The sequence below is a fragment of the Pelodiscus sinensis genome, chromosome 4, assembly GCF_049634645.1.
Source record: "Pelodiscus sinensis isolate JC-2024 chromosome 4, ASM4963464v1, whole genome shotgun sequence".
In the NCBI taxonomy this organism is placed as follows: domain Eukaryota; kingdom Metazoa; phylum Chordata; order Testudines; family Trionychidae; genus Pelodiscus; species Pelodiscus sinensis.
Window position 1 is genome coordinate 7,622,716 of NC_134714.1, and position 23,099 is coordinate 7,645,814.

At 49.0% G+C, this 23,099-nt stretch overlaps 1 protein-coding gene across 1 annotated transcript in view; it reads left to right on the top strand.

Moving 5' to 3' along the window:
* GPR137C (G protein-coupled receptor 137C) overlaps positions 1-22,052 on the top strand; it is a 30,757-nt gene extending 8,705 nt beyond the window's left edge. Inside the window, exons 2-7 of the mRNA XM_075926208.1 lie at positions 8,273-8,316; positions 12,329-12,557; positions 16,183-16,332; positions 17,720-17,845; positions 18,065-18,183; positions 18,991-22,052. Of these exons, the coding sequence (XP_075782323.1) occupies positions 8,273-8,316; positions 12,329-12,557; positions 16,183-16,332; positions 17,720-17,845; positions 18,065-18,183; positions 18,991-19,162 (840 nt within the window). The 3' untranslated portion in view covers positions 19,163-22,052. The remainder of the gene's footprint in view (positions 1-8,272; positions 8,317-12,328; positions 12,558-16,182; positions 16,333-17,719; positions 17,846-18,064; positions 18,184-18,990) is intronic.
* Positions 22,053-23,099: the final 1,047 nt, after the last annotated feature.

Here is a 23,099-nt window from a genome sequence, read left to right on the forward strand (position 1 = left end):
GTATTTGTCAACTAAAGAAGTGGGTTGTGCCCAGGAAGACACTCATGAGTGTCTCTCTAAATACAAATTTTTAAAAAACCCACAACAAATGGTCTGGTAGCACTTTATAGACTAACAAAACATGTCAATAGTATCATGAGCTTTTGTGGGCACAGCCCACTTCAGATGGCTGGAGTTTTTTGGTTGTTAGTCTCCAAGGTGCTACAGGACCATTTGTTTAAGGTTTTTTAAAGTCGTGAAGAGGGAGCCTGCTGCCTAGTACAGCCAGTTAAGTTCTAAGCTAGCTCAAGATGAACAAGACACTTACCTCTCACCAATGGCTCCCTGGGATGCGGAGGATTTTAGTGTAGCGGAAGAACATATAGGCCAGGGACTCTGAGCCTCCTTAATCTCGTAAAAGCTGGGTCTGAGCGCTGCTGCCTTGTGCCTTGCAGAATAGTCACTTGGGATGATATAAATGTATTGGTTGGCACACAGGTGTCCAAGATACAAACACCACAAGCCAAGGACTTCTCCAGTTGACTCTTCTTGGTGTTCTCAAAGCCTTAAACCCCAGAAAATCTCCAGCATTGTAGCTTTGAGAGGGACACTTCTGGCCTTCTAATCTGCTGGCAATAGTCATGGCTTGGAGGAATATGGAAGCAACCCTTGCACTGTTGATGCCATGGTAGAATACCTCCATGTGGATTGGGAGGAAGAATTTCTAGTCTGTCAAAACTTGAGCTTTGTGTGGGTGATCTAAGCTAGTCTCTAGCTGGGTGCACAGTGGAGTCCCTAGTCCTGCTGGAAGGGCATAACGAGTGGGGAACTGCAAAGATTAGTTCTGGGCCCAATTCTGTTCAAGATCTTCATCGGTAATTTAGATAATGGTAGAGTAAACCAAGTTTGTAGAAGATACCAAATTGGGAGGGGATTGCATGAACTTTGGAGGACAGGATTAAAATTCAGCATTGTCTGCAGAAATGGTAAATAGATTGCAGTGCAATAAGGACAAATGCAGAGTATGCCACTTAAGAAGGAACGACTTTTTCAGAGCCCTGCAGAAGGGGGCTCTTGAGGTCGTAGTGGATCACAAACTAAACAGTCAACACGGTTGCAAAAAAGCATAATTCTGTGATGCATGAGCAGGACATGAAGTCCTTCTGCTCTGCTTGGCACTGATTAGGCCTCAGCTGGAGTATTGTGTCCAGTTTTCACCCACCACACTTCAGGAAAGATGTGGATAATTTGGAGACCGTCCAAAAAGAGCAACGAAAAGGAAGGGTTAGAACAGTGGTCCTTGAAGTGGCTCATGACCTAATTTTAATAGGGTCTCTGGGGCTGACTTGGGGGACCCAGGGCTGAAGTTGAGGGGCTTCTGCCTTGGGTAGAGGGGTTCAGGTTACAAGCTCCCTGCCTGGGGCTGAAACCTTTGGGCTTTTGCCCACTGTCCTGGGTGAAGGGGATCAGGCTTTGGTATCCCATCTTGGGGTCATATAGTAACTCATTTGTAGAAGGGGATCATGGAGCAATGATGCCTGACAACCCTTAATCTAGACCTAATGAGGGAAGATGGGAAGAATTGGGGTTAAGTCTGGAAAAGATGACTGAGAAGGAACATAACTTTCAAGTATCTAAAAGGTTCCTACAAGGAGGAGTTTTGTCCAAACCTCTGAAAATAGGACAAGAAGCAATGGATTTAAATCACAAGAAGGGCAGTTTAGGGTGCACATTAAGGAAAAACATCCTACCTCTCAGGGTGGTTAAGCACTGGGATAAATTGCCTAGGGAGGTTGTGGAATCCCCATCATTGGAGACTTAAGAACAGGTGAGGCCAACACCTGGCAGGGATGGTCTAGAGGTAATAGTCTTGCCATGAGGGCAGGGGACTAGACTTGATAACCTCTTGAGGTTCCTTCCAGTTCTGATTTGCAGACAGTCCATAGTTACTGGAGCCCAGTATTCCCATGCCTCTTATAAAACAAATTAGTTGCTGCAGGGCTCAGACATGGGGTGATGTCTGGTCAGGAAGTTGCACTGTTAGTCAGCAGTTCACAGCTGACTCAACCTCCACAGCACACCCATGACATGGGAGCTTAGCCGTTCAGTGGCACTTTCTGCAGCTGTGGGTGGAATTGAGCATCTGCACTTGGTCAACGACCTTACTGTTAGAATGGGACCGTTCTTTTACTCCTAGTCATGCAGCAGAACCTCACCATGCTTTCTGTAGAGCTGCGCTAACCCATCGAACTTGCCACTTTGGCTTCGGAAATCTTAAGACCGTATGACTGTGACTGCGTTAGTCTAGCAGGGAAGGGTTCTGACACAATCGGTGCTCACAAGGGTATGTATGTGTAACAGCCAGTGCTCTCCAAAAACTACAGTCGGGTGTTCTCCTCACACTGCTTCAGTGTATGAATAATGAAAGTGACTCTCTGTACAAACCCATACAGCCTGCATGCAAATACCAGCCAGTGTACGTGCTAGCTGTGTGTCTGAAGGTGTTGCCCGTTAACTTCCATTTTAAACCAGGGCTCTTGACTGAATTGGGAGATGGGACTTGTTGCGCTATTCTTGTCTTGCGCATCTCCACGCGCAGAGACTTGTCTGGTCCCTGTACCCTTAGAATCTTTCAAAGGAGTCGATGGAGTGTAGGTGCTGGCTTCATTGACGTTTGAACACCCTCTGTCCTCCCCTCCCCCCAAGTCTTTGAAGACTCTGGAAGTATTAGTCAGCGCTGTGTGGTGATTACTCACTGCAGTTGTAAGCACAACCGACATCCGTGCTAGGTGGAATGGCTCCCTGCTGGCTTGCTACCCCTTCCTCAGCCAAGCGATTAGGCATCTGCCTTCTCTGTGGTGCACTCACGTGGTCTACAGGACAAAGTCTTGTACTCTGACACTAAGCAGAAGCTCGTTAGCCTATTCTAGAACGTTCTCCAATCCAACCCTCCCCACCTCCTCCCTGACTCATATTTAGCTTATTCCAGTGTTTGACCAACCTGACAGTTAAGAAATTTTTCCTGATGTTGAAACCTAAACTTCCCTTGCTGAAATTTAAGCCCATTGCTGCTTGCTCTAGCCTCAGAGGCCAAGGAGAACAATTTTTCTCCCTCTTCCTTAGGATACCCTTTTAGATACTTAAACCATTATCATGTCCCCTCTGTCTTTTTTTTCGAAACTAAACAAGCCCAATTCTTTCAGCCTTCCTTCATAGGTCATGTTCTCTAGACCTTTAATCATTCTTGTTGCTCTTCTCTGGACCTTCTCCAATTTCTCCACATTCTTTCTTGAAATGTGATGCACAGAAATGGACACAATACTCCAACTGAGGCCTAATCAGCGCAGAGCAGAATGACTTCTCGTGTCTTGCTCACAACACACCTGTTAATGCATCCTAGAATCTTTTTTTCCCTAGCAATAGTGTAACACTGACTCATATTTAGCTTGTGGTCCACTATAACCCCTAGATCCCTTTTTGCAGTACCCCTTCCTAGACGGTCGCTTCCCATTCTGTATGTGAAACTGATTGTGCCTTCCTAAGTGGAGCACTTTGGATTTGTCCTTATTAAACTTCATCCTGTTCACCTCAGACCATTTCTCCAATTTGTCCAGATCATTTTGAATTATGACCCTATCCTCCAAAGCAGATGCAACCCCTCCCAGCTTGGTGCCATCTGCAAACTTTAAAGCATACTCTCTATGCCAATATCTAAATTGTTAACGAAAATATTGAATGGAACCAGTCCCAAAACAGACCCCTGTGGAGGCCCACTTATACTTTTCCAGCAGAATTGTGAACTGTTAATAACTACTCTGAGAACGGTTATCCAGCTAGTTATGCACCCACCTTATAGTAGCCCCATCGAAGTTGTATTTGTCTCGTTTATTGATAAGGTCATACAAGACTGTATTAAATGCCTTTCTAAAATCTAGATATACCATATCCACCACTTCTCCCTTAGCCACAAGACTCATTGTCCTATCAAATGAGATTGGTTTGACACTATTTCTTCTTTACAAATCCATACTGTCTGTTCCCTCTCACCTTATCTTCCAGGTGTTTGCAGATTAATTCCTTAATTACTTACTCCATTATCTTTCCTGGCACAGAAGTTAAACTGCCTGGTCTGTAGTTTCCTGGGTTGTTCTTATTTCCCTTTTTATAGATCAGTGATTCCCAACCATTTTCCCCATGGAGGAACCCCTAAAAACTTTTCATAGCCCGAGAAACCCCTACCTATGAAAATATTTGCTTGGCCAGAAAAAGTTGACAGCAGGAAGCACAGTTCAATTACTGCTACATTATTATCAAGAAAATGTATTTGTAAAGAGCTATGTCAGCTTACATTTTAAGAAAAAACATTTTAGTCCATGACTTCTTGTGGAACCTCTGATGATGGGATGCGGAACCCTGGTTGGGAAACGCTGTTATAGATGGACACTAGATTTGCCCTTTTCCAGTCTTCTGGAATCTTTCCTGTCTTCAATGATTTTCCGAAGATGATAGCTAAAGGCTCAGATACCTCTTGTATCCGCTCCTTGCATATTCTAGGATGCATTTCATCAGGCCCTGGTGACTTGCAGACATCTAACTTTTTAAGTGATTTTTTTTTTTAACTTGTTTGGGTGTTTTTATTATTTTAGCCTCTAAACCTACCCCCTTCCCGCTAGCATTCACTGTTAGGCATTCCTTCAGACTTCTCGGTGAAGATCGAAACACGTCATTGAGCATCTCTGCCATTTTCGAGCTCCCTGTTGCTGTTTCTCCCTCCTCACTGAGCAGTGGGCCTACCCTGCATGGGCCACCGCTGTGGGGAATCCAGGACCAATGCTGTCCCAGAGTCCTTCAGGCCAGAACTTTGACTCTGCATTTCAGAAGTGTCCTGCCTAACCTGGGACAGGTGATCCTCCTCCTTGGGTTCCCACGCTGCACACTACGATAGTAGCCTCTTGTATAAGGCGTGCCTGGTAAGGGGTCACTCGAAATCTCCAAGTTTGCCGGTTGGTGTCTTTCCAATAAAATGTGGCCACGTTACCTGTGACGTTATAAGATGTTGTACCTGTATGATAACACGTGGCCAGCCTCTGGGCAGGGCTGAGGGGCTTGGAAGTGGGTCTGCTGTAACCAGAGCAACGTGTACTCTGCATTACTGGCGTTACAGGGTAATAATCCTATTCCTGAAAGGGACCTCGAGAGGTTGAGTCCAGACCCCTGCCCTCACTGCAGGGGAATAAGAGGGAACAAAGGTCAAACAAGACACAGGCAGCAGGGAACATCTTCCACATAGACTCTCTCCTCGTTCCTCACTGGAAATCTTTCTAGACAAGGACTGAAACTAGAAAGGAGGAACAGATACCAAGACACTCTCATCCCTCTACCTGCCCATCGCATATGCTCAAAGGAATAATGAACTCAACACTTTTTTTTTTTTTTGGCCACCTAAGAGGGCTGGATGGTACAGAATTGTCGAAGCAAAAGCCTCACTCAGTTTACGCAGCTAAACAGACAGTTTTATTGGCCAATAAAAGCAAAGTGAGCCAAACGTGGTCTCAGCAGAGCCGGGCCCAGTAAGGCTGGCTAATACAACCAATCCTAGTATTTTATACCCTTAACCAAACAAGTCTGACGTCAGGGCAAGAAATCAAACAACTTCAAAGAGGAATTATCAGCAGAGAAAGAAACAGGTTTAGAAGGGAGTTCGAGCTTCAGCTCAAAATAGTTCATTGACACATTCCAACAGCGCATCCTTCTGGCCTCTCCCCACCTCGGTGAAGGCCAGTTCATTCCCTTTTAGTATACGTGCAGACACAAACTGAAATGGCTTTTGTTATACAGAATGGCTTCTAGCTAAATATGCAAGTGGCTTCTACAAAATGTACATGGCCCCAAGGGATGCTAGGGTCACCCTTCAGGGTAACGTGCTCCCAGTCTCACTAGTCATTAGTCCGTGCGTGGCTGGCAGGCTGTAACGATGCAGGTGCTCAGGGTATATCTGCACTACAAGGCTGTGTCTACACTGGCGCGTTCTTGTGCGAAAACATGCTGCCTGTCTACACTGGCCGCGCGTTCTTGCACAAGGAAACTGACGTTGTACTGTAGAAAATCATGGCTTCTTGCACGAGAACTGACCCTCCCTCTCAGGAAGAAGCCCTCTTGTGCAAGAGCTCTTCCAGAAGAGGCCAGTGTAGACAGGCAACATGAATTTCTTGCACAAGAAGCCCCTACGGTTCAAATGGCCATCAATTTTCTTGCGGAGAAGAGCATCTACGCTGCCGTGGATGCTCTTGCACAAAAGCACATGGCAGTGTAGATGCTCTCGTGTGGAAGAGTTTTTTGCACAAGGGGAGTTCTTGCACAAGAAGCTGCCGGTGTAGCCATAACCCAAGGGTATTTTGAAATGTTATTTTGGAAGAATAACTCCAGAAGTTACTTTGACAATAGCATGCCCATACTACAGGGAAGCCTCAAAATTAGTCCAAGGCAGGCTCCCCTAATGTGGTCCTGCTGCCTCCATTTAGGGCCCCAGAAAGCACTGGGGAGTAATTACTTGGGCCCTAGGGAGGAGCTATTTCAAAAGAGCAGTAGTGTGGATGCTGCACAGCTGCTATTTCAAAATAGGCTCTCCTTTCACAAGGAGCGATGCTTATTTTGAAATAATGGGCTTGCTGTGTGGACACTCGCCTTGTTGTTTTGAACTAACGCTGTAGCGGAGACGTGCCCTCAGTGTGGTTTGCAATGCCTCTACTTCAACTTACACCTGTGTACAACCCAGACAACTCCCCTCTTTGAGAGCAGGGCTTTTTACCCTCACCTTGCCTCGATTACTCTCTTCGGGTATGTCTATGCTTGCACCCTCTTTCGAGAGAGGGATGCAAATGAAGACATTTGAAACTGCAAATGAAGCTGGGATTTAAATATCCCGGGCTTCATTTGCATTATGGCGCTATTTCGAAATAACACACTTATTTCAAGAGAACTCTTCTCTTGAAATACAATGAGGTTTACCAGTTATTTTGAGAAGGGTTTTCTTTCGAAATAACCATGTCTTAACAGTGTCTTATTTTGAAATAGCGCTACTTCAAAATAGCGCCATAATGTAAATATGCAAATGAAGCCCAGGATATCTAAATCCCAGCTTCATTTGCAATTTTGAATGTCTCTTGCATCCCTCTCTTGAAAGAGGGTGCAAATGTAGACATACCCTTCCTCACTCGAGAGCAGAACCTCGCTTGAATTGCTGACATCTGTCACCTTTCCAGTCCTCTGGAATTGTAAATCTGCAGAATTCAGCCTGTCTGGGACTTCAGCCCTTATAAGAATTTCTTCAAATATCTGGTGAATCATTGTTAAAGGGGGGGAGGGGGGGGGAGAGCCATCTGTACTGCTTCCAGGGTAAAGCAATGTGCATGTACTCTAAGTTAGACCGTGTGGGGAACTACACTGCAGTAATCAAATATAAAAGGCTAACCCAAAATAGCCCTCTCATATGTCTAATTCTAAGAATAGCAGCTAAAGCTTTTCCTTTAAGGAAGTGAAACATGACTGAGGTCCTAAAATATTAATAAAGTTTGTGACATTTTGTATTCTGCTGAACAATGTAGTTCATATCCAACTACCGAGTAACACCCTCCTCTGCTCCCAAGGAGCTCACAAAGTGTTTTGAACGCCCCGTTTGGTAAAATGGGACTGGCAGTTGTTGCCCAAAGAAGAATTGGCTTAATAAATTACTTGACAACGAAGAGGGCTGTACGTGGATTAAACACTCGGGCTATGTCTTCACTGCAAGCTCTTCTGGCAGAAAATATGCTAGTGAGGGACTCAGCATAATTCACAACATCATTAGCATATTTTCTGCCATTTCTTTTTGAACAAGGGGTTTTTGCGCAAAAAGCAGTGTGGATTTTTTTTTTTTTTTAAAGCACAAGTCCTCTCTGCTTCTTTTTGTGCCAAAAAAAAAAAAAACAAACCCCTGGTGCAAGAAAGGCAGAAAATATGCTAATGATGTTGCAACTTATGCTAATGAGGCCTTCTAGCGTATTTTCTGCCAGAAGAACTTGTCGTAAAGACCGCCTCAGACGCATTAGATCCAGCTAGCAGAGCTGGTCCCCCTTGCTGTGTGGCAAATGGTTGTAGATTACAATGTGTATTGAGCGTGGAGAGCTGGATTGTCACTCGCCACCCCACCCTCTCTTGCCCTGTGGCTGAGCAACAGTCCAAAATTTAGCTTCAACATGAAATGTAACATACTGGAGACCTGTTGAGTAACTTTCTGAACTCTCTTCCTTTGCAGGTTATATTCAAAGTCAAATGTGCAGCAGAATTCAATAAGTACAAGTAAGTCCTTCCGCTTCTTGCTTACATCAAATACACTCTCATGGGGTGTTACGTGGCGGTGGTGGTGGTGGTGGTGGTTGTTTCAGACTGACACCGTGCTGCTGTCCAACCGCTATGTTGGAACGTCCTAGAAATAGCTCTGGTCTCTCTTGGCCAGACTTTGTGCCATAAAGATTAATTCAGTCCCTTGGAGCTCCGTGGGGGAAGCAAAGCCCTGATATTGTATGGGCAGCCTGATCCATCAATTTGGGTGGTTTGGAGGGGGGAAGGACTCTGTTCCCAAAAGGGAGAAGGTGCTATTGCTTCTGCTTTGCCCCTCTTTGCTAACCCAGCGTCCCTGCGGCCGCCAGTGGTGCGGTCTAAGGCTGCGTCTACACTGCAATGCAAACGCCGTGGCTGGCCAGTGCCAGCTGCTTTGGCTGTGGGGCTGCTCCATTGCTGGTTGGACTTTGGGGCTTAAGCTGCCGCCTGAGCTCTGGGAACCTTGTAGGAGCCTAGAACCGGGGCTTCAGCCCAAGCCCCGGTATCTGCACAGCCGTGAATCCTCCGCCAGCCCAACTCAGCGGGCACAGGCCAGCCACGGGTGTCTAGCTGCTGTGTGGACACATGTAGCCTGCTGGTGGCCAGCCCCCATACCAACGTTCCTGTTTCTGTAATGCCTGGGAGGCTGCTGATGCACTAGCACAGGGGTCTCAAACTCATGGCCCAGGGTTTACTTGTACCCTGAGCAGTGCCACAATCCAGCCCACGCATGGCTGCTGGCACATGAGGCCCTGCCCCCCAGGGGGTTTGTACCCTTACCCCCCACACACACTCCTGCTCTGCACTTTCCCCTCCATTGTACCCCTTCCCTCAAGTTCCCTACCCCAAGGAATGTGGCTTTGGGGATGATCAGGGGATCTGGGACAGGTCACAGTAGGGGGCAGGTATTCACTGTGGCGGTGGGAAGCGAAGCGCCCCAGTGTGGCCTGGCCTAAGATGGTGAAGGAGGCTGCTGTGGGGATCCACTTTCCCTATGGCTCCTGCTGCTACAGAGTACGGGGGGGGGGGGCTGCTTCAGCCTGCCCAGGGCCCTGTAGGTCCCCCTGAGTATGGGCGGGCCATCCCATCCATGGGGCAACTGGGGCAGCCGCCATGGGGGGGGGCGCCCAAAGTGTGCAGCAGGAGGCAGCCGTGCCGAGCCCTCCTATGGGTGGAATGACCTGGCCCTCGGACATGCCGGCAGTCGTGCAGAGCGGGACGCTGCTCTAGCCCCACTGTGCTACTGGGGTGGTGCCGGGGGTCGCTGGGGAGGTTAAATGGTCTGGGGGCAGCAGGCAGGGCTGGAGGACGTGGGGCAGTGTGCGGAACCCCCACCCCAAACCTTGCCCAAGAAGGGTGCCCACTGGCCCTACGGTACGTTGGGTTTGAGAGCCCTGCTGTAGCCCAGGAGGGTCACGTCTGAAGAGGCTGAGAGCCATGTTACAAGGCTCTTGACTTGCCCAAGAGCCATAAGCCAGGGGTCATGTCTGTCTGCTCTGGGCCTTTATGATCCCTAGACTGAGCCCAGGTTGTGGCCTAACACGCAGGCCAGGGAGGCTGGCGAGCAGTCGACTACCTGACAAGCTTATTGGGTAGTCGAGTGGAGTCCTTGACTGCTTGCTCCCTGCCCCCTAGCACTGTCTCCGCAGTGCTGCCTGCCATCCCCCCCGTCCCCCCACTTCCTCTGCCATGAGCAGCGGCTGCTCCAGTAGCAGCCCCAGGCCGCGGACAACCCTGGCCACCACAAATGGGCAGGGGGACTCAGCGTGAGCCAGGACAGAGCAGTCCCGGCTAGGGATGTAATAGTGGAATCGATGTAACCAGTAAGCAAAAGCATTATAGGTTAGTGCTATAGACTCCACGCATTTTCCCCCTCCGCCAGTAAACTTTTCAGCAGGCTGACTTGTGAGGGGTCCGGGACCTACCCCTGCTGCGGCTCTGCATTTAAAGTGTATTAGGAGCTAGGTGGGCAGGCAACCCAGCTCTGTTCCCACTCGCACTGGGTCTGGGAGCTCAGACCTCAACAGGCAGGCACTGCTCCCACCTCTCTGCACTGCTGCCTCTTTATCAGAGGCAGCAGCACAGGGCAACAGGCAGTTAGTGAGGGGAGCTGTCTTTTTAAACTGGCTTCCCTCGCAGACCAGCTCCCGCCTTCCATCCGGCACTGCTGCCTCTGCTACAGAAGCAGCAGCACGGTGTGGCGGGGGGGCTCCTCAGGAGTAGGGCCGGAGCATGCTAGCTGCCAGCCCCGCCCCTAGGACTATAAAATAGTTGAGTAAAAATTCATGAGGTTACTCGACTAGTCAATGAACTGCTATTTAACATTCTAGTCCCGGCTCACGCTGGTCCAGGGCTCTGCGTCTCTGTTTTAAATGAGTAAGAACCTGACGGAGCTGCCACGAGCTCAGTCCCGGCTCCAGAAACTACCCCTGCTGCGGCTCTGCAGAGCGGCTCCTTATTGACTCATCGCACAGTCGCTACCATTCGCATCAACTACACAATGAGCCAGATAAGGGTGTTAAACTGCAGTTAACACAGGCTTGAGCAAGAAGAGTGGCTGGCATGCCTGTCAGCTCCTTCCACTAGTGCCCTCTTCTGTATGGAAGGAGGGCATTACGCCAGAGTCGCTTAGTTTCTCACCTGTGTGGGGAGATGTAGACCCTGTTGTATTTGCAGTAACTTTTCACCCAGGCTGGTGGCTATGGGGCTGACTTTTTCTCGAGCATCTGTTCAGATTAACCATTGCTGGTGGGTTTTTTTTTGTTTTGTTTTGTTTTGTTTTGTTTTGTTTTTTTTTTTGCCACTTAACATTTACAAAGGCAAATGGGAATCTTGTAACTCAGGATTCCTCGCAAGCCTCTACTGACCTAGAAATGGAAATAGCTGCATCGCACGCCACGTGTTGGTAAAACAACTTAAGGAAACCATTTAGTCAGTTTAAGTCCTAGTCTACTAAACTAACCTCTCACAGTTGGTAGCCTGATGAGTTGTAGCAAATGAAGAGTAATGTGACATGAATATGGCTAACGGCATATTGAGGAATATTACCAGCAGAGCTGGGGAAGTGATCATTATAAGAATGGCCGTACTGGGTCAGACCAAAGGTCCTTCTAGCCCAGTATCCTGTCTGCTGACAGTGGCCAACACCGGTGCCCCAGAGAGGGTGGACCAAAGACAACGATCAAGCACTTTGTCTCCTGCCATCCCTCTCCAGCCTCCGACAAACAGAGGCCAAAGACACCATTTTATCCCCTGGCTAATAGCCTTTTATGGACCTAACCTCCATGAAATTATCTAGCTTCTCTTTAAACTCTGTTATAGTCCTAGCCTTCACAGCCTCCTCTGGCAAGGAGTTCCACAGGTTGACTACATGCTGTAGTCTTTATTCAGGCTTGGTGAGGCCACATCTGGAGTATTGCATCCAATTCTGGGGCCCCCATTACAGAAAGTCTCCGATGTGAACACATCCTATCTAGCTGAGGGTAACCAACGATTAAGGGGCTGAGCACATGACTTATGAGGAGAGACTGAGGGATTTGGGTTCGTTTAGTCTGCAGAAGAGTGAGGGAGGATTTGAGAGCAGCCTCCAACTTCCTGAAGGGGGTTCCAAAGAGGCTGGAAAGAGGCTGTTCTCAGTGGTGACAGATGGCAGAACGAGGAGCAGTGGTCTCAAGTTACAGTGGGGGGGGGGGTCTAGGTTGGATATTGGGGAAAACTATTTCCCTAGGAGGATGGGGAAGCACGGGCCTGGGTTCCCTACGGAGGGGGTGGAATCTCCATCCTGAGAGGTTAAGTCTTAGCTTGACCAAGCCCTGGCTGGAGTGATTGAGTTGGGTTTGATCCCGCTTTGAGTGGGGGATTGGACTTGATCTTCTGAGGTCTCTTCCAACCCTCAGATTCTCTGAATTGATTAAAGGGCACGAGAGTTGGTGGGGCGGCAGAGACGTCTTCAGACGGTCTTTCTCAATCAACGTGTTTCTTTCCTTTCCAGGGTTCTGTTGTATCTGGGCTCCATATTTACCAGCCTCCTCTTTCTCGTGGTGAATTTAACTTGTGCAATGCTCATTCATGGAGATGTCCCGGAGAGCCGGCTGAGATGGACTGTGTTTGTCCGGGCGCTAGTCAACGAGAGTCTCTTCATCCTTTGTGCCATTTCATTAGCTTGCTGTATGTGCAAACTTGCAAAGATGTCAACGGCAAATGTCTACCTCGAGTCCAAGGTAGGTAAAGGCCCTCTCAACATCACTGACTTTTATTTACTTCCACACATGGGGCGTTGATCCGAGATCGTGACCCCCATTGTTTTAGATGCTGCACAAACACAGAACAAAAAGACTAGTCAAACTTTCAGTTTGGGCCCTTCTGTGTATTTGTGCTAAATGGCATGGCTTTTCCTTCCAGCACAACCACCTATTGTAATGGGGAAGCAGCAGAGGCCTTCAGGGAAACCTCTTCCCATTGAGCATTGAAGCTCTCTTACCCTGATGGTGAAAGCTCTTGCAACCCTCTTATTGGGTTAATTCAGGGCTTTCACCCACAGATCTGGGATCTTGTACTTTTCCCTGCTTCCGGGGTACAACAGAAGATCCTTATGCGTCACCACCTGGACCTCTTTCGTTTTTGCACACACTATTGAGCTGCTTGTAGCCATCTGGATGGTTTGTTGTGATCAGACATCAGTGACTTAATGTTGAGACATCTCATGGTCCCTGCAGTCGTCTGCTAACAGGACACCCGTAAACCAAATCCACTAGCAACCCACTGCAGTAACAACGCTCCAGCTGTCTGAAGGGTAAGCTGCCTTTCCCTATGTTATCTGGGGACGCAGAAGAGAGAATTTTCTCCTTTCTACAGACAGACTAGAACTGAAGAGAAACTTAAATGACCTGCCTGTTCTCTCTCTCTCTCTCTCCCTTCCTCCCCCACCCCTCCCGGCCCTTCTTAATTCCTTTTCTCCTCAAAAATGGAACTGAATGTGCCCAATTCTCTTGGGTTCACCTTTTCTAGTAGGTAAAGAACCCTTGTGGCTCAACTGCTCGCTCCCGTTTTGGTGGGATTTCTGGTTGTAGCTTAAATGTTCCCTGAGGTCCCTTGATTTCCTTCTCCAATGCTGCGCATAGAAGCATATGCCACTCGGTCACAGGTAGCATCTCTTTGTTATGAGCTAACTTCCACCCTTTGCAGTTCTTGATGTGGTTCTTCAAGTGGTGGAACATGCCAAAGCGCACCCCCCCCCCCCCCCCCCCCAGAACTGCAGATGGTTCTGGGCCAGGCAAACTTGGTAACCAAGACTTGTGTTAGATGTCCAACCTGAGACCACTACTAGGTGGGCACTCGAAATCTGAGGTCCCTGCGAGTCTCTAGCCAGCTCTGATAACGTGGGCCAGTGGCTCTAGTGTTCGGCTGCTGGATCCTGTGACAAGCTTCGTGTCCGTCAGATGGCACTGCTTCATGGGCACTTCCTGGTGCCTTCATCTTGTACCTCTTCGTTCAGCTGCATAGACAGCGCTGCTGCTGGAATGCTGTGCCTAGGAGAAGTGACACGTGTGTTGCTTTCCATTGACACGCTTGAAAGTGTGGCTGTGATGCTGTTGCTCCGAGTTGCCGAGGCGAGTGAACTTTTCACGGGGGGGAGAGTTTTAGTTTCTTTGTGGCCAGTTCAACTGCCGGCAGTTGCTCCAGTTCTTCAGCCGGGTCTTGCTGGAAAACATGGAACTAACATCTAACTTCTGGCTGAACATTCTGAGGCTCGACCATATTTTTTGGCAGGCTGCTTTTTTTTTTTGAGGAAACCATTACAGAGGTGTCTGGGCAAGCGGCAATATGGGACAGTGAGGGCTCTGGGTGGCTGGCTTGGCTCTGTAGCATGGTCAGGCAGGGACTTCAATAGCCTTTGGAGACCTCCTGACTTCCTCTGCTCAGAGTTAGTTCAGTCTGACTGAGACTGGAACTGTGCACATGGTCTGTAATCTGAGTGGCTGCTCCATCGCTTCTCCCTTCCTCTCCCCAGCAGCATTCTTGCCAGAGGGATTGCTCGTCCTTGGAGCCAAGGAGTCTCATAGTCAAAGAGCTTTCCAGAAGGTTGCTGCTTCGTCAGAACTCTAGCGCTCTTTGCAGTGTGTGGCTGGGCTCAAACTCCAGCACTTACAAGAATGGGAAATTGGGGTTTTCACGCTGATCACGGCTGGCTCCGTTCACTGGGTGTCAAATCAGTGGCAATATCGTATCCTAAATTAAGACCAAACCCCACTGGTGTGTTGGTGTAACCAAGCAACAGCTGTCCAGATGCCCTAGCTGTAGAACTGTTTGCTAAAACTAACGGCTAGCCCCCACCTGCAGAACACTAGAATAAGCTTTTGACACGGTCTCCCACAACGTTCTTGCCACAAGTTAAGGAAGTCTGGATTGGATAAATGGACTGTAAGGTGGATAGAAAGCTGGCTAGATTGTCAGGCCCAATGGGTAGTGATCGACGGTTCTGTCAGGTTGGCAGTCGGTTACTGGCAGAGTGCCCCAAGGATAAGTCTCGGCTTGACAAAGCCCTGGCTGAGTTGATTTAGTTGGGATTGGTCCTGCCTAGAGCAGGGGGCTGGACTTGATGACCTTTTGAGGTCTCTTCAGCTCTATGGTTCTAGGGCCGGTTTTGTTCGTCTTTATTAATGACCTGGATGAGGGGATGGATTGCACCCTCAGCAAGTTTGCAGATAACACTAAGCTGGGGGAAAGGTAGATACGCTGGAGGGCAGGTATAGGGTCCAGAGTGACCTAGACAGATTGGAGGATTGGGCCAAAAGAAATCTGAGGTTCATCAAGGACAAGTGGAGAGTCCTCCCTTGGGACGGAAGAATCCCAAGCATTGGTACAGGGTGGGGACCGACTGGCTAAGTAGCAGTTCAGCAGAAAAGGGCCTGGGGATTACAGTGGATGAGAAGCTGGATATGAGTCAACAGTGTGTCCTTGTAGCCAAGAAGGCCAATAGAATATTAGGATGCATTAGGAGGAGCATTTCCAGCAGATCCAGAGAAGTGATTATTCCCCTTTAATCAGTGCTGGTGAAGCCACATCTAGAGCATTACGTCCAATTCTGGGCCCTCCCACTACAGAAAGGATGTTGACATATTGGAGAGGGTCCAGCAGAGGGCAACCAAAATGATGAGGGGGCTGGAGCACATGACCTATGAGGAGAGGCTGAGGGATTTGGGGTTTAGTCTGCAGAAGAGAAGAGTGAGGGGGGATTTGATAGCAGCCTTCAACTTCCTGAAGGGAGGTTCCAAAGAGGATGGAGAGAGGCTGTTCTCGGTAATGACAGATGGCCGAACAAGGAGCAATGGTCTCAAGTTACGGTGGGGGAGGTCTAGGTTGGATATTAGGAAAAACTATTTCCCTAGGAGGGTGGGGAAGCACTGGGATGGGTTTCCTAGGGACGGTGGTGGAATCTCCATCCCTAGAGGTTTTTTTGTCTTGGCTTGACACAGCTCTGGCTGGGATGACTTAGTTGGGATTGGTCCTGCTTTGGGCGGGAGGCTGGACTTGACTCCTGAGGTCTCTTCCAGCCCTGGGATTGTATAACCTTCCCAGTGATTTGACTGTGTTTGTCAAGATTCCACTTCACTTCTCTTCCGAAAGTTCAGCAGGAACCAGCCATGTGGAATTGGACTATTGCAGCCGACTTGCTACCAGCTCAGTATGAGGGTCTTACCCAGGCTCTACCTAAAATATTTAAAGCTAGTGTAATGTGTGGCGCATGCATAACATCCTATTTTTTTTTTTTTTACATGGGAAGTTTTTGTTCCAACAGTCTGTTACATTATTTTTTTAACGTCTCTCGCTTCCTCCCATTCTTAGGGCACATCAGTCTGCCAGGCTATCCTCGTTGGGTCTGTGGTGGTTCTTCTGTACTCTTCAAGGGCTTGCTATAATCTGGTGGCAGTGGCCATATCGCCAGAGAATGTTCCTAGCCCGTTTAATTACGGGTGGGACAACTTTTCAGATAAGGTAACTAGTCCTATTAATGGGGGAGGGATGCTAGAGAAACATGGCTAACAAGAAAAATCCAATGCTCTAGACTTGTAAGATCTTGCTAACACTGTAGTGGTGTCCTAAACTCCCATACTCCTGAGACGATTGTAGCCCGCCAGCTCTGATAGGAATATAATGCCAAATACGACACTTTTGCTGTCTACGACAATCTCCGTTGATAGAAGGGCTTAACCCTAAGGACTCTGAGATGCCCAGGGAAATCTCACCTGAGAATACGTTTGAAAGACTTGACTTCCAAGCATTCACCCCATGGCTACTTTCTTAGGCTGACCTCTGAACGTTAGATGTCTGTGGCAACAGCTTCCATACCTGTGTGTTCCAGGGAACAGCTAGTAACGTGGGACTAGCCGCAATAGTAAGATGCAGTGAATGGGATTTGCTTGCCCCATATCTAAACACTCCTCAGTTGCACAAGGTTAAATCTCAATGAGATCTCTGCCTAACGCCAAACAGTGGGCTTCTACTGGCGAGTGCACGCAGGCAGAGCTGGTATGATGGCACTAACCTAGCTGTCAGTCTATTGCAGCTTAGTAAGGTCAGTCTAGGTCCTGAGTAATGGTCCCTGTAACCTTTTCCATCCATGTGCAGAATAATTGTACGTGCATGTGCACCACCAGTAGAAACAACACTTAGCAGTGGGCGCTCTGCTAATCAGCTGGGGGGCATTGGACTCTCTCCCGAGTGACCGCACAAGCGCACGGCTTACAGGGAACACTGGTCACAAGCTTCTGACCAGCCAAGAACTGCATGGACACGCTCAGCTGAAATGTGTAGCTGCTGGTGTTGGCTCTTCAGTGCCCTCGCTGGCCCACTTTTGTGAGTCAGTCTGGCAGTTGTGGGGTGTGATGCTAATCAGAACTCTCTACAGCAAGGGTGGGGGCCAGATGTGGTCCCTGAATTGCCTGGATGTGCCCCTAAGGCTCAGGGCTCCCTCCCAGTGTTGGGGAACCTGTGCTGATGCTCCAGCAGCTGGAGCACAAAATCTACTAGCCTAGGCCTCCTAGCCTTGGGTGTGTGAGGGGAATGTGGGGAGGCCCTTTCGCCTTCACACTTACATGGCCCCCGACTGAGAAGAGGAGTTTTTGTTTGTTTTGGTTCTCACTTTTGTGAGCCCCTCCCCAACCCTGCCACAGGTCAGCGGCCCCCAACCCAAAAAAGGCTCCTGACCCCGCCCTGTTCCCCAGACTTGAAATCCAGAACAGATTCTGTGCACTGCATCCTAGTGTGTTCCTTGGAATCCTGTCTCTGGGGCAAATCTCACAGGCCGGGAGTATCTTTTTTTGAAAGGTGCTGTTTTAAAAATGTAACTTTCTGGGCTTAACCATCACCGCTGTGTCCACAGGTGCGTGCGGAAGAAGTCAGTGGTGAGGAATACGTGGTGTTCGGAGTGGTCCTTTTTCTCTGGGAGCTTGTGCCGACTAGCTTTGTGGTGCTGTTCTTCCGGGCTCAGAGGCGAACGCAGAACTTGGTAGGATATGAACGAATTGCTCTAGGGCTCAGAAGTTTTTCACGTTGCTCTTTGCACGTGGAACGAGTCCAGTTTTACTCTAGTTAAATCACTCTTTTGGTAGTGGGGGGGAAAAAAAACTCTGAAAAGAGGCTAGGTGCTTTGAGGAGGGGGGAAAAAGGTGGGTTTTTGTGGGGTTTTTTGTTTGTTGTTTTTTTGTTTTGTTTTTTTAATCAACAGACACCAGCTGGCATGATAAACAGTCATAGTTACAACTCCAGAGCGTACTTCTTTGACAATCCAAGGCGGTACGACAGTGATGACGACTTGCCAAGACTCAGTGCCAGAGAGGGAGGAAGGTAGGTTCTCTGAGCTGTCCGAATAGCGGGAGAATCTGTCTGTCTGCGAAGGAGCCAGCACCTGCTTTTGTTTTAAGCTAAAGCATTTCCCCTTGCCAAGGGGACCCTAGACGATCAAGTAAGGCCGCTCATAACCTAAGCTTTGGCGAATGTGACTGACCTGAGAACTTACCTCTATGAAAATCATGGATTTTGGCAACCGGTGTTAAGCACCAATGTCCGTCTTGGCCTTTTTTGCATGCTTAAAACCAGAGACATTCGTTTAAATTGCATAGAGCAGTGTTTCTTAAACTTAAGACCGAGGAACACTGAACAATTTTTTTTGAGGAACACCAAGGATTTTTTTGTTTAGCAAAAAGAGGGGCGGAGGGAGGCAGGGAAAAGTCTTTGGGGGGGAGGGGAAGTCGCCTGCCTCATTAGGGGTGGCCAATCTTAGCAGGGCCTGTAGTGTTCTCCCACTCAGGCTGAAACCGGGGCACTTTCCCTGAGCCCCTCTTGGCAGGATGGGTGGTGTAGAAATACCGACAATCCTAGAAATTCCAAGGGAACGTGTCCTTTTTAATGCTCAGTTGGTGACACCCTGTCAGAAAAGGTCTGATCCTTTTTAGGTGCCAATATCAACCCTGTGAAAATTAAGGACCTGCTAAGCTAGCTGGGTACCTAAAATCACTAGAAAAAGTAAAGCCCTGGACAGATTCCTAGCTGAAGCCACTCTTTAAACTCCTGTTTGTACTGGAGTGTGAATACAACCCTGGATGGACTCAACGCCTGTCCCTAACCTGTCTTTCCCATTTCTTCTCTCCAAAGTGCGGCTCCCGCTCAGTGCTCCAGCTGGTATGGCACGCTGACTGGGAGCGATAGCTGTACGGTAATTCCTTACCTGAGCGGACCCAAGCCTGACACCGCCCCGCTGATCTTCACGTGCAGTGACCTGGAAGCAAATCATCACCACAGCTTGTACTCCACCCCGCAGAACTGACGAGCCCGCCAAAGTTGGCTTCTCCTTGGAGGGGGCTTTCGTGGATGGCCGAGCATTTTCCAAACATCGAACTCCATCCACACAAACATTCCATTCTCTCTTGCAGCTGGAAACCAGGCCCTGGATGTTTTAAGCTGCGTGCAGTAGGTAGAACGGTTACTCATGGTACGACGTAGCAGAAGGAAAGTGACAAATCTCTGGGAGCTTTTGGGGGGGGGAGGGGAAACGGGAGGGGGATCAAGTCTTCTCAAGATGCTCATTGGCAGCTAGCAGCACCAGAGCTGACTCGCTAGACCAACATCAAATGCATATTTGCACTTTTTATCTGCACATTCTGAAGGAACCGACTGCACTCAACTTCCCGTCGGGACGGCCTGCCTCTGTTCCGTGCTCCTCCTTTGAATTGCACGTCCGGCTCTGGGAGGGGGCAGTCGTCCTGCAAAGACTGGAATGTTGATACACACACTGTAACTTGCGTCCAGGACAGTCGCCCTCTTCAGACACACTGGGTGAGATCCACACTAACGAAGAAAGCTACCTAATGTGTAATGTGCCATATTCACACGATACAAATTGGGTCTCTGCTGGGGATGCGGACTCACTCCAACTCGGCCTTCGTGCCAGCGGACTACAAAAATACGTTTAGCAGACCTGTGGGTGTCGTAGTGTTAAAGGCCTTCACGGATGTCCCTGAACTGTAACGGTTGCGGCTCTTCAACAGAAAAACGCCACTCGGTGAGCAGAAGAACTAGCTTCTTTCCAAGTTTGTGGAGCGAGCATTTGGCAAAGGAGCCATGTTCCTTGCCTGGGTGGCTCCTACAAGCAAACCCAGCCATGAGTCCGGAGAAGAGTTGGGACAAGAATCTTGTTTTGGCCCAAACCAATCCCTAACGTGGCTTCTTTCATACTAGGCTCTGTTCACTGCCTTCCTCACTGGAGTCAGTGTTTCCTCGGCCTTGGGTGGAGTAGCAATTTTATCTTTAACCTGACTAGAAACGAGAGGTCATCCTTTGAACAGGAAAACCATCTTTGTGGCAGCGTTTGTCAGCTGGAAATCGCGACGCCTGCAGCATGGTACCTGTAGGGCGGTATGTAGGACTGCCTCCAAACATCCAGTTCTCCTGTCCTTGCACACGGGGCCTGAGGAATGAGTCCCAGGACATTCCACGGAAGGGGGTGGGGAAGTAACGCAACGTGACCTGAACTAGGGGACTGCCGTTAAAGGGATGGGGAGATCTTGGTATCGCATTGCAACATGCGCACTGGAGTGTGGCTCTAATGGGCGAGTAGCATTTCATGGAATGGGTCGTTTTAACGTCCAGGACTGGATTCTGGCAGGATGATGTTCTCTTAACTCTCACTTTTTTTTTAACTGTGTCCAGAAGCACCCTCCTCAAAACAGGAAAGTGAGACCTGGCACTACAGATGCACAGGGATGGTTTTAATTAGGCTGTAAAGTGAACTCTTAAATGCACAGTTGGTCTCAGCAGATCACTAGGAAAGCATGCCTCTACGGTGAAGCTGCTATTTCTAGCCCGTAGAAGACTTTCTCCCGGTACCTTTGCATTCCTGTAGACACTTAAGCTGGACAGGGTTGGCATATGTTTCTGGTGGAGGGGCTGGTCTTGCGGCTCCACTGCAGGCGCTGTCCAAGGGTACTTAGTTTTAAACTTGAATTAACAATTGATGTTTAGAGTAATATTTCACTAACGGGGATTGAAGAGGAATCTTCTATCTGTGGGACAGTGGCTCCACTAGACAAGCGGGGTTGCTGCTGGCGCGTGAAACGTGACGCAAGCGACATCCCTGTCTTCAAAAGCCCGATTCTCACGTCTTGCAAGAGTGATCTCTTAGCTCTCGAAGAGAGTGGAGACATGGGGCAGGCCTGGGATCTGTGTAGGGAAGCACTCTGGGAGGGGCCCAGCAAACCTATCTACATACGTACGGAGCTAGCTCTGGACCAGTTGGCTGGCAGACCAGGGACTTCCAGTCCCTCCTTCCCCCCCACCCCTTTACAACTCCCATCCAGAAACTGACCAGCTGTCTTGAGGTGTCGGGATACTCCACCTCCTATTCTTTCACTCACTGGTCCAAAACAAAGGCAGCCCATGCTCCTTCCTAGAAAGGCTGAGGCAATTTTGGCAGAACCTTGCAACCTTCTCGTGCTAGTATTTCAGCCGAAAGGATTTAGGGGAAACAACCCTTCCAGCGAGTTTAACTCCCGTTGTAATATCCATCTCATTGCTTTCGGTTGGGACTCAAACTGGCTGCTCTGTCTTGATCACTGCTTGACTTACGGTGACCTGAGTGAGGGACTAGAAGCCTTTCTCTTCCCCCTCCCATAAGTCACCAAAGACACTCAGTTCCACTGCTGGCCCCTGTTCTTGCTAATGAAAGAGTCCAAAGCACTAGGAGCACTTTAAGTTTCCGTTGGCGGGAAGGGAGTGTTGAGCAAAAAAGAGCTACAAGGCTCATTGTTCATATTGCACTGATGCACACAAGGACAATACGATCTTCCTCATTCGGATTGCAGTGAATCTCGTTGCTTAGGTGTATACTAGTGAGTGAGTAGCCAATGTCTGGTTTTTGTTTTTGTGTTTTATTGATTTGTATGGATGGCCATTCATTTCAGAACTCCGCCAGCTCACCCTGGGGCTGGCCTTGTTTTACTGAAGTAATTTATAGCTGACAAGTACAATGACTTTTATATGCATAGTTGCCTTTCATTCCGTTTTCCTTTTGTAAGGGTTGAACAATGTCGCTCGGCTTTGCAGCCCATGGAGAGGGGGTTGCAGGCGTAAGCTGTGGCCAATGAATGTACCTATTTGTTGTTCTTCACTAAACTGTAACCAGGCACTACTCGGTTGAATTAAAAAATGCTTCTGTGTGATTTATGGGCAGCTGGGCTGAGTTCTGCCCTCGGGGCAACTTCCATGTGGGCAACGGGGGGGCTCTGCATGACTTGTCCGCTCCTCAGTGGACTCTCCCTAAGTTCAAAGTACTTAAAGCCGTGTAATTGTGGGCCTCCCACCGCAGCAGCATTCCTGTGCGGATACCCGGCTACCACTCCCTTGCTAAAGGCACAGAGTACTAAATCTTCTGGCTCGGACAGACTAGGGACAGCAATACAGGTAGAACCTCCTTCTACCCTCAACCTGGGGTCCATGGACCCTGCAAGGGCACCGCAGAAAGTGGTGTGTGGTGTAAGGGTTCTTTGTTTTTTTTAAAGTAAGGATCAGGCCCTCTGCAATGGGTTCAATCCTTGCTTTGCTTTTCCTTTCCTTCTCCCCCCTTCCCAGAGCACGGTGGGAGGGAGTAACAACAGCCATGCCTGCCAGGATGCAGCTTGCTTTTGATCCTGTTCTCCAGTAGCTAAGGGAGCATGGGGACAGTGCTTGCATGCCTCTGATGCCTGGCTGCTGTGTGAGAGGCATGCACGGGATGAAAGCACTTCCCCTCGTTCCCAAAGCACCCAGGGAGTGGGCTCAAAAGCAAGGCACAACCCAGAGTGCATGGCTGCTGCCCGACCCTCCCAAAGTTCTGCCCTTGAGATGCTGGCAGCTCCAGAGCTCCCTTTGGCCATGTGAGACTCCTCGCTCTGTGGATGGGCGGGGGCAGGAGCTGAGGGAGCAGAGCTGGTGAAGAGCAGCCAATGGGACCTGAGAAGCTCCGGGCCCTGAGTCTGCAGGTTCCTCGGCCCAGGCCGAAGCTGCAACTATCCTCTGGAGTCAGCTTATCAATGGGTCAGTCCATTGTTTCCGTTTTTCTCTTTTGAATACGGTTAGAGCGGGGTGACGTTCAAAAGCGAGTAGAGTGGGGGGAAGGGTTGAGTTGGGCTGGCAAAAATGGATCGTTTGGGGGGTCCATGACATTAATAGACTGAAAAGGGTCTCTAAACCCTGCAATAAACAAGCCATGAAACTACCTTGCCAACACA